At 41.9% G+C, this 14,386-nt stretch overlaps 1 protein-coding gene across 1 annotated transcript in view; it reads right to left on the bottom strand.

The window, feature by feature from the left end:
* The window catches only part of Snw1 (SNW domain containing 1), a 33,113-nt gene that overhangs the window by 14,827 nt on the left and 3,900 nt on the right, over positions 1–14,386 (bottom strand). The window contains exons 2-5 of the mRNA XM_057782367.1: positions 13,024–13,177; positions 8,063–8,224; positions 513–608; positions 317–423 (exon numbers count right to left, since the gene is read on the bottom strand). Of these exons, the coding sequence (XP_057638350.1) occupies positions 317–423; positions 513–608; positions 8,063–8,224; positions 13,024–13,177 (519 nt within the window). The remainder of the gene's footprint in view (positions 1–316; positions 424–512; positions 609–8,062; positions 8,225–13,023; positions 13,178–14,386) is intronic.

The raw sequence follows: 14,386 nt of genomic DNA, 5'->3' as shown, positions 1-14,386 counted from the left end.
ACCCAAAAACCCCACAAAACTTCTGGGGCTGGAGAGATAGCTCAATAGTTAAGCTGCTCTTCCAGAGTCCTGAGTTGAATTTCCAGCAACCATCTATAATGGGATTCAGTGTCAACTTCTGTCCTACAGACATATATACAAATAGAGTACTCATACACCAAATAAATAGATCTTAAAAGCAAAATAATAAAAACCCTTCTGCAAACAAAAGTCATTAAGACAATGCATTTGTAACTGGCTTTGTAAGCTGGTGGGAGTCATCAAGATCCCACTTATGGAATTGACACACAACTAATACGTCCAGCAAGGTGCATACCGAATATACTGAGCAGGAGCCAACTTGTCAGCTGCACGAACTGGCATGGCTGCAGCAACCTTCTGCGATACGGACTTCTCCAGGGCTACTCTTGTCTTCTCTGTTATCTGAGATGAGAAGCATCATGTTAAGCAGTTGGAAATTAATAAGGTCATACAGTTATCTAAAATAATCACATATACAAACTCCTATTTACCTCCTTAATAGCTTCTTCATCAGGCCTTTGCAGGTCTGGGTCATCTGCATTCATAACCTCCTTTGGAACCAGGTCAGTGTATTTGCTGTAAATGACCTAAAGTGTTCAAACACAAACAGCTTAGGAACACAGGAGAGAAGCAACCTCATTAAGTCACTCTAGATGTCAACATGTCCTTTCAGCATATTTACACATTTAGAATACTCAGTTGTCGCCCAAACTTTAAACTAAAGAAGCTTAAAATATGTACACAAATTGCTGCTATGGCTCCAAGCTGATCACTTTCCGTTGACCCCATGCATTTAAATTATTTGAAATCTTCTAATCAAGTCAGTTTCCAAATACATTCTACCAACATCTTATGCATCAGTGATCTCTATTTTTGAGGCTCACTCGGACTTGAAATTAATGATGATATAAATTGCCTATAGCACCATTATCTGGGATTAAAAACTCATCAGAATTTAAGTCGGGTTACTAAATAATATCCAAATTCACTGGGCCTAGAAAATTCCATTGACCTCGTCCTATTTATAATGTTTCTGTTTTCTGGAATCAATTCTATTCACAAACTAGGAAAGTGAACATAATGAAAAGAAAAAAACCCAGAATATTTTCTTCTACAAGGGTAAGAGAAAAACAAAAATATATTTATACAAGTGTTCTAGTTTTATTTTTGTCTCTTTGACAGGCTGGCCAAAAGAAACTCAGGAAGGAAAGAGTTTATTTGGCTTACAATTCCAAGTTCAGAGTTCTTAGAGAAGTCAAGGCAGGAACTCAAGCAGCTAGTCACATTATATCCAGTCAAGAGCAGAGAGAAATGGGTGAATCTCTGTGGCTTTCGCCTGACTCACATGATGCAGGAACCCCTGTGCCTAGGGGATGGTGGTGTCTACAATGGGCTGCATTATCAATTATCAAGACAATATCCTACAGACACACCCACAGGCCAACTTGATTTAGACAATTACTCAACTGAAGCTCCCTTCCCAGTGAAAATAATGACCACAGCTTGTACTTACTGAGTTCTTATTATTTGATATCGTGTGGTTCTGCATGCACACATGTGTGATTCAGATGAATTTAACCTTCATATCCACCCACAAGGTTTGCAAAATCATACCTTGTTACCAAAGGGAATGACTCACTAATGGATTTCTGGTGCCTGCAAATAATACCTGGTCTACAGAAGACCTTCCTTCCGTTAATACTTTCTGCATAAATGAAGGAATAAATGTATGTTAGAGTGCCTTATTCATATGGAGAATGGGTGGGGAGAGACAGAAAACAGGGTACAGTGATATTTTATTTATGTTTTAATAAATAAAGCTTGCCTAAAGATCAGAAGGGCAAAGCTAAGCCACTAGAAATCAGGCAGTGGTGACACACATCTTTAATCACAGGATTTGGGAGATGAATCTCTGTGAATTCAAGGCCACAATGCAGATCAATTCAGAAACAAATCCAGGCGGTGGTATCTCACACCTTTAATCCCAGTACTAGGGAGTTACACACCTTTAACCCCAGCACTAGAGGGAATATAAAATGGGAGGAGAGAAAGGCTTAGTCTGCGGTCACCCAGTCTTGGTAGTGGCTTGGGTGCTTTGCTTTTCTGGTTTTTGGGTTGAACCCCAATATCTGACTGTGGTTTTTTAATTATCTGTGCTACAACAGGGCATGGTGTCCATGCAGATCCCAAACTACCATACTAAGGGGTCCTCCTGATCCATCATCCTCCAATAAGTTGGGACCACCAGTGTGTCATTAGTGCCTGGCTCAGAACTTCTATACAATGCTATAGACTGAAATGTCTAAATTGCTACTTAAAGAATGAGAAGAAGGAATGGGAATATAGCAGAGGTGTAACCACGGGTACCTAAGTGAGCCATCAATGACTGTCTTTTTATGAGTGTTAATTTTATAAGGGACACACAATAATGAGAAGAGTAAGGCTCAGTACATGAGTAAATAACCTCAAAAGTCTTATTTCTTTTCAGGGTGGAAAAATCTCTATCTCCACCAACTGAAAACTAATACTGTAGAGAAGACAATGACTTACCCAGTTTTCCACAGTAGACATTACAGGGAGATTCTGAGTAAATGTCTCCCCAGTAGTCATGTATGTTCAATATAGTCTCAACACTAATTTAGCACATAAGAGCCATTTGCTGCTTCTTATTTGGGTATTCTAAAGTTAATAATGCTTTAAACAAGCATCAGTAAGATTCTAGCATCTTACAAGTCAGAGTGAAGGACATCTCAGTAGCAAGATTCCTTTGTGGTAATTAACTATAAACTCCCACAGTTTACAGCCTGAAAACCAAACGTGCTGAAGAAACTCAGCATATCACAGTAGGCAATAAGGCTGGGAGGAATCATCTGAAAACTACAGTATAACCTTGAAGGCAGGAACATAAACAGCTGTAATCATCAAGAGAAAAGCAAGACCAGGAAGGGTAGCACCCTCTTCCGGCCTCTACAGGCACCAGGCACATATGTGGTATACATATACACAAACAGGCAAGATACTCATGCATATAAAAATAAAAGCATCTTGAAAACATCAAGAGAAAGCAGCATGTCATCTGATTACTGTACTGACAAGAACATGACTGACAAAGGTGAGATGCTCAACATATCCCCCACGTCATCTGCAAGCAGTTGCATAAATAGTTAACAACATGGGATTTGTCACAGGGTCATTTGAAGCTGCTGGAGTTTGGGAAGAGAGGTTAACGGCATCCCTTTAGGTACTATCATACACAGTATGTTTTCCACAAAAGTTTCAGAATGAAAACTACACACACCAGGGCTTTTAAGACATCACCAAAATCTATAGAGTCTATAAAGCTTTCTTTCTTTCTTTCTTTCTTTCTTTCTTTCTTTCTTTCTTTCTTTCTTTCTTTCTTTCTTTTTCTTTTCTTTGGTTTTGGAGATAGGGTTTCTCGGTAGCTTTGGAGCCTGTCCTGGAACTCACTCTGTAGACCAGGTTGGTCTCAAACTCATGGAGATCCACCTGTCTCTGCTTCCCATGTGCTGGGATTAAAAGCGTGCACCACCATCTTAAAGTTCTATCAAAATGTAGACCAAGAAATGTTTCAGCCCGGTTTTCTCCTATGAATGTCTCTTTTCTTTTCTTTCCTTATCAATGTCTTATGCATTGTACTTTTACATGTAGACTTTTCTCAAACATGAAGTCTTTTTCCCCCTCTTCTACCTACCACTAACATTTATGGCCTTGCTCTTTCACTATTAATATTTCAATGAATATTCCCTTGTTCCAAAGAATACTAGTTTCCTCTAGAATAAATCGGAAACCTATGCTATACTACAATACAAACTCAAAATCAAACAGACTGTTTTCATTCTTGGTCTCTGCACACCAATCTCCTGAATGATGATCAATTTTAACAATCCATTTTGTACAGAGAGTAGTCTCTTTTTCCTACAACAGAAAGCCCACAGTTTTCTAAGCAGGAAACTATTGCTCTTTTGGTTTCCCTCCAAAGGCTCTGTACATGAGCAGGATGCTCTGGTTCAGACCACAGCGGTAGCCAGGGCACTGCTGGCATCCAACAGGTAGCACCAGCCACGCTGCACACAGTGCAGTTCTCCAGACAGTTCTAAAGGATCAAGAAGCACCCCCTAGGAGGTCAATGGATGTGACAGCCATTCAACCAAAGCTAAATCATTCAATGAATTCTAGGGTAATCCATCCACTTTTAGCTTAAAAACAAGACAAAGCAAAAATCAAAAGTGTTGTATGGACCTAAGAGTTATCTTTCTAAATGACCAGCTCTGGGTTCAGCTTTAGTGGCTTCAGTATAAAAAAGGCCTTTATTATGCAAAGGATGATGTTTTGGAAACCTTCTTTGGCCACATACTGAAACCCCAAGTTTACAGTTCAGTTTTAACAATTTAATCCATAACAGAATCTAGAAAGACATACATCACTGCAGTTAAAGCTGCTACCCCTGGCAAATAAAATACCAGAAAAAGCAAGGGAGATCAGGCGTCTTTTTGTTGTTTTGTTTTTTGAGACAGGATCTCTCTATGGAGCTCCAGTTGGCCTTGAACTCAAGAGATCTGCCAGATTCTGCCAGGATTAAAGACATGCATCAGCATACGTGGCTCTCCACAGGTTTCTTCTACCATCAGAACAGACTACCTATAAAGTATGTATTTTTTATTTTATTTACTTTATGTGCATGTTTGTGGGTGACTTGTACCATGGCATGCACGTGAAGGTCAGAACACAACTTTCAGGACTTGATTCTCTCCCTGTGAGGTGTCAGGCTTGGCAGCAGGTGCCCTGACCTGCTGAGCCATCGTGTCAGCCTCAAATTCCAATTTTTTTTCTTTCTTTTTAACAGAGATACTGACCTCTCCTGTAACTCTCCTGTCTTACCCTTACAACTGCTGGCACGACATGTGTGCACCACTATGCCCAGTTCTATCTGCATAACAAATATATATGTATTAGTTATGTATGTATATAAAACAAGGAACAGAACTTCCAGGCTTTTGGCAGAGGTGATCAGGAAGACATTGATGGAATTCAAACATATAATCAGGTATAAATTACAAACTATGGGGTTTGGGATATAGCTCAGTGGTAGAGGGCTTAGTAAGCACAAGCCCTGGGGTCAATCCTCAGCCCTCTCATCCCCCTTTACAAATTATGCATTGAGATTTGGATTTGATTAAGTATTATATAACAAACTCTAGATAGATGCATCTTATACACAGTAATATAAAAGGGCAAAGAAAACGGAACAGGACACAGATTTTTAACCATCGACAACCTGTGAGGGGCCAAGGGCAGCCACAGAAACAAATCATATTAGAACATAGAGAACGCGCTCCTATGGAGCGGAGCCACCTGGCCAACCAGCTGAGATGAGCACTGAGCTGACGTGGGAAGGGAGTGCAGCAGAGAACCGGAGCATGAGCACTGGCAGGAACCGAGGACAGTGCAGAGAAGAGAGGGGAAGTTTAGTGGTATCTAGAGGGAGCTTGGAAGACGGGATATTTTCTTTTAAAAGACAAGAAAAGCAAGTATACTCAAATGCCAACCACAAGTAACCTGGGAGAACAAAACAGGCGAAAGACAAAATGCCTAGTGCCCCAGTGAGGTGACACAGGAAAAGACAAGTACAGGATAAACAGAGGGCATTTTCTTCCATCCCTGTACTCAAACAGATGGGAGAGTCACCTGTTCCGAACCGGACAGGGCAGACAGGAACAAGTGTACAATGGGATAAAAATTTGAATGACTGCATTTTTCTAAAGCCCAGTAGCCCCAATGGAGGAACAATGGACGATGGGTGTGACTTTACAGCAGTGGTTCTCAACCCTCCTGACACTGAGACCCTTTAATACAGTTCCTCATGTTGCGCAAACCCCCAACCATAAAGTTATTTACATTCTTTCCTTTTTTGGTTTCTGGAGAGAGGGTTTTTCTGTGTAGCTCTGGCTGTCCTAAACTCACTCAGTAGACCAGGCTGGCCTTGAACTCAGAGATCCGCCTGCCTCTGCCTCCTGACTGCTGGGATCAAAGGTGTGCAACACCATTTCACTGCTACTCCATAACTGTAATGTTGCTACTGTTATGAATCGTACTATAAATATCTGATAGGCAGGAAATCTGATATCCGACTCCAAAGGTGTCGTGACCCACAAGTTGAGAAGCACTGCTTTAGAGGGTCAAACTGGAATCCAGGAGAGGTGAAAGAGGCACTGAAGAAAGTCCTCAATCCCAAGGCAATCTGCTCCTCTCAAGTACTACTTACAAAAGAAACAGAACAAAGCGAGGACTCCAAAACAGTTCCTCAGCTGAGTGTAGCCACATTATGATGACACTGTTTTAAACTTTATTTTGGGTTTTGGGATTACCTTTTAAGATACTAAATTTGGGTAGCAAGAGTCTGTGTGATATCCAGATGAACTATTTAAATAAGAAAGTGGTGGTGGTGGCCAGTTTTGTGGCAAGATTGTTCTGACAAATAAAGCTTGCCTGGAGTCAGAGGGTGGAGCTAGCCACTAGCTGACTGTAGAGGTCGGGAGACTGTAGACAGAGAGGAGACAGCAGCAGTAAGGCAGAGCTGAGAGGTAGGACCAGAGGCTGCTCCCTGCTTCTCTGATCTTTCAGGTTCTTACCCCGATATTTGACTCCCGACTTTTTGTTTACCTGGGCTAACACTTCAGTGGCACACACCCTAATCCCAGCACTTAGGAGGCAGGAGCAGGTGGATTTCTGTAAGCCTGAGTCAGCCTGATCTACAGTGAGTTCCAGGACAGCCAGAGCTGAACACAAAAAAACCCTGTCTCAAAAAACAAAACAAAACAAAACAAAAAAATTGGGGCTATAGCTTAGTGGTGGAGCCTAGACTTGGCATATACACAAACATTCTGGGTTGTATCGTTAGTTCCACCCACAAAAAGAAAAGAAATCAAGCATCTGTGTAAATATTCCTCAGGCATATGGAGGGGATTCTGTATACAGACAAAAGTAATAGCTGACTTGGGGCTAGAGGCACAGTTCAGTACACAACACTTGCCTAGCATACATGAGGCCCCAGGTGCCATCCCTTACAAGGCCAAAAACAAAGCTGATTTTTCTTACAAGTCTTATGGGATTTTGACTTTGCAAGTTTGGTAGCACTTTTGGGATACAAGATAACTTTCTGAAATATAAAAACAAACAAAACCGGGGCTGGAGAGATGGCTCAGCGGTTAAGAGCATTGCCTGCTCTTCCAAAGGTTCTGAGTTCAATTCCCAGCAACCACATGGTGGCTCACAACCATCTGTAATGAAGTCTGGTGCCCTCTTCTGGCCTGGAGACACACACGCAGACAGATTATATACATAATAAATGAATGAATGAATGAATGAATGAATGAATGAATGAATGAATATTTTAAAAACAAAACAAACAAAACCTAAGTAGGAAAACTATCACTGCTGGGTGCAACCTACAGAACTGGGAGGGCGAAAGCAGAAGATCTCAGTTCGAGGCCAGCCTGGGCTATACATGGTGGACTGTTCTAAAGGGAAGAGAAGCTATTACCAATTTGTGCACAATTTCAAGGCACAATGTCACTGTTGGTTACAAAGTTAATCTAAGTATGTTTTACAGTTATATATTTTATAGTGATTTTATTTTGCTGCTGGACTCAAACCCTGGGCCTGAGCACACTAACTACCATCAGACCCCAATTTCACAGGTGTCTTTTAAGATTTATTTATGTGCATGAATGTTTTGCCCATATATGCATGTGCATCAGGTGCATGCATGGTGCCTTGGAGTTCAGAAGAGGGCATCAGAACCCCTGGAACTAGAGTTTCATGTGCTGGGAATTGAACTCAGGTCCTCTACAAGAACAAGTGTTCTTAACCATCGAGCCATCACTCCAGCTCCAGCTTCACCACTATTTGAACATAACCCAAAATGGCAAGTGATTTATCATTTCCACAAAATGTAGTAAAAACTTCACAAAATATTTATCAACAAGAACAAAGCAAATAAACAAAGCCAGTGAGAGATTACCTTGTCTTTGGACTGCCCCTGTCGAGCGATTGCATCGTATTTGATTTTCCCTTCAGGATCCACCTGTATGGCCAGTGCATTCGACATTTTTTTCTTTCGCCCCATATCCAGGGGATACTGGGCCACATGGATTTCTGGGAAAGCACCTCCATCTCCAAAATCCTGTATATTACGAGAGAAGTGAAAAGACTATTTAGTAGTAAGCAGCAATTCATTCAAGCTATGGAATCTGCTAGGTCAGAGGGATAGCGGTAAGCAGAGTCAAGCTTTGTATCTTGGTGCAGTTTACGTTTAGCTAGCGGGCAAAGGGATGGACACAAACACCGTGAAGACTGGACAGGTCCTGGGAAGAGGCCTGTATTTTCAGTAGAGTGGCTATGTGTGACAGCCGGTGTAAAGAAATCACACAAGGGAAAGCCTCTGTGACGAGAAAACAGAGATCTGAGGGAAGCATTTTTTCTTTTTTTAGTAAGGGGTGTGTGTGTCTGTCTGTCTGTCTGTGACGTGTGTGCAGGTGCCAGCAGAGGCTAGAAGAGGGGGTCAGATTCTCCATGCTAGAGTTAGCTACATGGAGTTGTGAGCACCCTGAAGGGGTGCAGGAAACTGAATTGGGTCGTCTTGCAAAGGCCACCAAGTGGTCTTAACTCTCCAGGTAATACAGTGCGGACTATTCACTTTTGGAGGACAGCGGAAATGATGTTAAGGTTACTTGGACAAATAAGTCACGGAGGGGCCATCTACCCTGTCTCAAGGAATATGCATTTTATGTTAAGAGGCTAGAATAAAATAACAAAAATTTCAGTATAAACCAAAGACTAGTTTTAGTATTATACACAGTAATATACATACAGCATCAGGTGGAGCTAAACCTAGGAGAAATGCCAAGAAATGCTCTTAGAATCAGATTCTGTTAACATGTGATTTATTCACTGCTATATGAGATAAATAAGACAGAAAGGACCCAGAATGAGTCACCACGTTTTTCTTTTGGATTGACCCTAGCCACGTCCTTGTGATAACATCAGGGTATAGAATTTGGCCATGACTCTTTTTTTGGGGGGAACCCCAAAACCCAAAAGAACCCGCAAAGTCAAGTTTTCTTTTTCTTGTGACTAAAAGTTGGAAACGTCCCTGGCCTGTCAGCAACTTCATCCTTGCCAGAGGCCAAAGGTGCTAGAAGAGAAGTCAGGTTGTTCCTTACTTCTGCTCCCTTCCCTGACAGAGAGCTCCTTTCTTGGAAACCACACTCTGGACATGTTGGGGCAGAAACTGGACTGACCAGCTCACACCTCCATCCAATAATAAAGCCTTATTAGCTATAAGACCCCTCCTGCTCAGCAGCTAGTTCCACTTTCTCGAAGAGCTCTACAATAAATACTTCTAAACTCGCCCTCTATGGTCTGTGGATTTCATCTTGAATCCATGAGACAAGAAACCAAAGTCACTGGCTTGGGATGGCTTTAATGGCCATTGGGTTTACAAAACCTTAGCCCACCTGAACCAGCTGCTTTGAGGTCCTTATCTTACAAATTTGAGGAACGAAACTTATGGACCATAGAAGGTGAGTTTTAGAAAGCCAGTTCTGCTATGCTGGCTAGGATGAGCCCCAACTCCTAAGCAAAAGTGATCCTATTTCAACTGGGATGACACATACGCCTCCAGCCAGGCTCACATCGCTAACAGTGATTACATATCGTTCAAACAATGAGAACTACAAGTTTTAAAGCAGAACAGTGTTCTGCCGATAATTTGTCTATGCTGAGCATTTCTAAAAGCCTCTGTAGACCAAGTCTAACTTACACTTGAGCAGGTTCATAAATAGTAACTGTACTGGAAGGTGGGACACCCCTTTAATCCCAGCCCTTGGGAGGCAGAGGTGGGAGGGTATCTGCGAGTTTGAGACCAACAAGTTTTAGGCTAGCCAGGGCTACACAGTGAGACCGTCCTCATAAAAAAGACTCCTCAAGATCTCATAGCTAGCACATATGCAGAATGCAGACCCAGATAACTGGACTCTGTGATGTACACTCCAGTGTGCAGGGCATGCACTCATGGGCACAGAGGCCAGAATAGGCTACTAGGTGTCTACTTCTACCATTCTTCATACTATTGCCTTGAGACGGGGCCTCTCACTGGCCCCAGAAACTCTTTTTCTGCTAGGCTGGCTGGAAGCTCTTGGAATCCACCTGCCTCTGTCCCACAAATGCTGGGACGACAGCTCTGTATGTGAGTGCGAGGGATTCAAATTTACTTCCTCATGCTCACAGAGCAAGTGCCCTTACCCACAGAGTCAATCTCACCAGGTATAGACAAGCTTCGTCTTTTGAAACACCTTTCTTTTAGTTAAAACAACAAGAAAATGAAACAAAAATCAACAATTTCTGAGCAATGGCATATCCCCCTGCTCCACATTGTTTTAGAAATTAATTCCCCTCAGGAAAGGGTCTCACTATGTAGACATGACTGGCTTCTAACTCACAGAGATCCTCTACCTACCAAATGCTGGGCTTAAAGGCATAGACCACTAAGTCTGGCTGCCCTAATTGTTTTAAATCAGTAAATACCTCCCAAACCTCCAAAACCAACAACAAACCCCTGAAACTTGAACTACTTTTGGTCCTAAGTATATTACATAAGGTATACTCAACGCATATTACCAAGAATGTTAGCGAAAACACTGAAATTCATCGATAAGAGAGTATTTATTCAGAAATAAATTCACTTTTGTAAGATTTTTTCTCACATGCTATTTCATTAGATCTTGGATGTGAATTCTGAGGCACAATATGCCTGGAGAGGGTTGAAATTTTTGAAAACTAATAGAATAAAGTGAGAAGAAATATGTTCTTGTAAATTAGGCAGAAATAAAGTCTTCCTAAGAAAAGTGCTTCCTGTACCCAGACCATCAATTTGACACATGCTCAGATTTGTTGGAGTTCTTCAACTATAATCAGCGCTTCAGAACTGTAGCTCTAGCATTATGTGGTCATTAAGCCTGGCAGAAAATCACAGCTTTTGCTCTGAAAGCTAGAACAAAATGCCTTCTTCCCCGAACAGTCACTCCCCTTGAAGCATCCCCGGCATTTTCAGATTAGCTGGCCGGTTCAGTTTCATTTCAAAATGAACTGCTCTGATGCACCAGGACATACGAAACCTTTGATAATCAATTAAGACTATCAAAGCCAACAGCCACCAGATGTCATAACTACCAAAGGCTCCCATGTGTTGATGTCTGCTCTCCCCACTCTGTAAACTGGGGAAAGGCCCCCCAAAGCACATCTATAACCTCTCAGAAGGGGCAGTAGCTAAAATTCTACCAGGCAAGCCACCACTGTCCAGCTCCAGACAGGAAGGAAGGTATTCTAGTCTCTTGGAAAACTGTCTTAGTGTGCATCTCACCAATTCCAGAGAGGACAAAACCAAGAACAAAATCCTTTACTAACAACAGCAAAGCTAGCCTTCAATAGCAGAATTCATAAAGACCAGCTGAAAATAGAAACAAACAAAACAAACCCCCAAACAACAGAAACAACAAGGAAAATCCCACAAAAAGCCAGGGCTATGTTGGAGCAAGGCAGGGAGGGTCTTATTAGGTGCTCATTTTCTAGACCTAACAGGGTGGGCAGAGGCATGGCAAACACGGAGAGACATAGTGCAAACAGCTCAGGGAAGATGTTAAGCAGTGTTTCTATTCAAAGACACTATAAACACACCTGGAAGTGGACTGAAAAAAAGGAATCGACCTCATCTATAAGGCAGACACCAAAACCATGCAAGAAAGTGCTACAACGGGCTAGAGAGGCGGCTTGATAGAGTGCTGGCTGCTCTTTGCAGAGAACTCAGGTTTGGGTCCCTGGACCCAAATGGTGGCTCACAACCACCTGTAACTCCAGGTCCATGGGATACAAGGCCCTCTTCTGACCTTCAAGGGCACTCTATGCATGTGGTACACATATACAGGCAAACACCCACACATATAAAATAAAAGAATCTTAAAAATCAAAACAAAACCAACAGTAACTGGGTACAAAAATGATGTTGTCCATTCAGAATGTCAGAGCATGGTTGGGAAATGAAGGAATACTTGAAGGGATGAGAATACTGGGAAAAAGAAAAAGGCTTAATGAGAGCAGAGGTTCTATTTTGTTTTTCAGACAGTTCTGTGTAGCCCGGCCGTCCTGAAACTCCCTCTGTAGAACAGGCTGAACTCGAGATACACCTGCCTCTATCAAGGAAATTTGTTCTTTGGAGACAAATCAGCAGTACGACCATTCCAAATCATTCTTTGCTTATACTCCCAGAAAAATGTCATATCATGACCAGGCATATGCTAACACAGAGGAAATACACCAGCACAGGAGACCCCACCGGGTTGTTCCCTGAAAGAAAGTTATTCCCACTGCTGGAGGTGGGGCGGGAGTGGACACAACTCAAGCACAAAACCCTGATTCTGCCCCTTACAAAGACTTCAAATTTTTATTTATTATTATCAGTATGTATCTGAGTATATGTGACAGAAAGAGAGATGAACGGAACATAGTCACATGTCACAGTGCTTGCAAAAGTTTCAGGTACAGGTTCTTCTTTCTACTGTGGGTTCTGGGAATTGAACTGAAATTGTCAGGTTTGTGCAGTGAGTGCTGTTGCCTGCCAGCCCGCCCATCTGCTCCTTCCATTTGATCTTACCCTCCCACTGTTGTTCATGGGCTGGAAGGCCTACATCTGTAAAAGTACACTAGTTCCTTTTTGTACAAGTTCAATAGTTCTGCACAATATGAAGCAAAAGCAGTGATTCTCTGCTGATCACAAACTGTGACAATAAGCAAGAGGAAAGTCTTGGGAGGAATAACATGCTTCCGGAACTTGCCACCATTATTTCTGTCGCACTGCTGCTAACAATCCTCCTCCGGGGTTTACATCTATCTTACAAGTGTTCAAAAATAAATTTCAGCCCGATTTACCTCTAACAAGCGCGGAATCCAGCCTTTCCGGTACCCGTACGGGGGAGGCTCCCTTCGTGAAGAGACCAAAGAGGTCTGCCGTGATCTCTGAGATCTTGCTCTTTCTTCAGCTTCAAGTTGGTCCTGAGACAGCTGAGTGGGCGCAGGTAAAAAGCTACAGGGGATTAGATACCAAGTACAGAATTAAAAACAAAACACATTTATTACAATTTTTCTTTGTGCAGTCAACAAATTTTTCAATGATTTATAGAGGTATTCAATACTTACCACTTCCTTAGGTGTGGAAAGGAAGTACTCAGAGACACATAGTGAAAACCCCTTGACTGTGCCAAGGGCAAACAGTTGTGCAGATTTAAAAACTAACAGGTACTTTTACACAAGTGACAAGATACCGAATTCTGTACTTCCATACTTCACACAGAAGCCAACTGTCTCCTAAAAATCCTTCTTGATTTTTGTTTTAACAAGGTCTAGTTAGGTAGCCCAGCATGGTCTTGAACTTGCCACCCTCCGGCCTCAGCCTCTAAAGTTCTGAGTTTATAGATAAATGGTAACACTACTGTGCTTTTTTGGGGGGGCGGGGGGAGACAGGGTCTTACTGTATAGATCCCACTGCTTCCCCAATGTTGGGATTAAAGGCGCGAACTATCAGGGCTGCACAAAAGTTGTATCCTGGCCATATTCTCTTTACCCCACTCCCAACTCAAAAGCTGTTCAAACAGTAGAATCCTGAACACGTAGGTACTTACTATTTAGTCAAAGCATCCTTCTTACTAAATTCTTCCTAAACTACTTGTATTATAAACATTACAAAGCTTACCCAAAGTACAAAAAAAAACAAAAACAAAAAAAAAAAAGATTATCAGTAGGTAAATAGATATTTTTAAGGAAAGACAGAGGTCAAGTTCTTTGTTAACTTCTGGCTAATAAACAGACTTGAATAAGCAGGAAAGCTTAATTATTTATTCAAAAATTACACACTAATGACTTGGTGCAAGATGCATTCTAAGTAGACACTGAGAATACACATTCAGAAAGATTTATGTAGTCTTCCAAGGAAAGACAATCACACATGCAAATACAGACTACAGAAACAGGAGGGGATAAGGAAAGGGGCAGAGCTGTGCCAGCATACATCAGTAGGATCACATCCAGACTGGAGACTTTACAAGTTTAAAACCCACCCATGCAACTTAAAAACACAAGAAGTTACCTGCTCTGAACCACTGTCCCCATCTTAAAAGGTTAGAGATCTACTTCATAGGTATTACATGAAAACATCCACGGAGCAGTCAGCGGTGTCACTGTTTGTTCCACAGATGTTTGACTGTTTGGTGCTATCCTGAATCCCCCAGCGTGGGTT

The sequence above is a fragment of the Chionomys nivalis genome, chromosome 10, assembly GCF_950005125.1.
Source record: "Chionomys nivalis chromosome 10, mChiNiv1.1, whole genome shotgun sequence".
Lineage (NCBI taxonomy): Eukaryota > Metazoa > Chordata > Mammalia > Rodentia > Cricetidae > Chionomys > Chionomys nivalis.
Note: the sequence above shows the minus strand (reverse complement) of the source record. Positions and strands in the feature narration are given on the sequence as shown.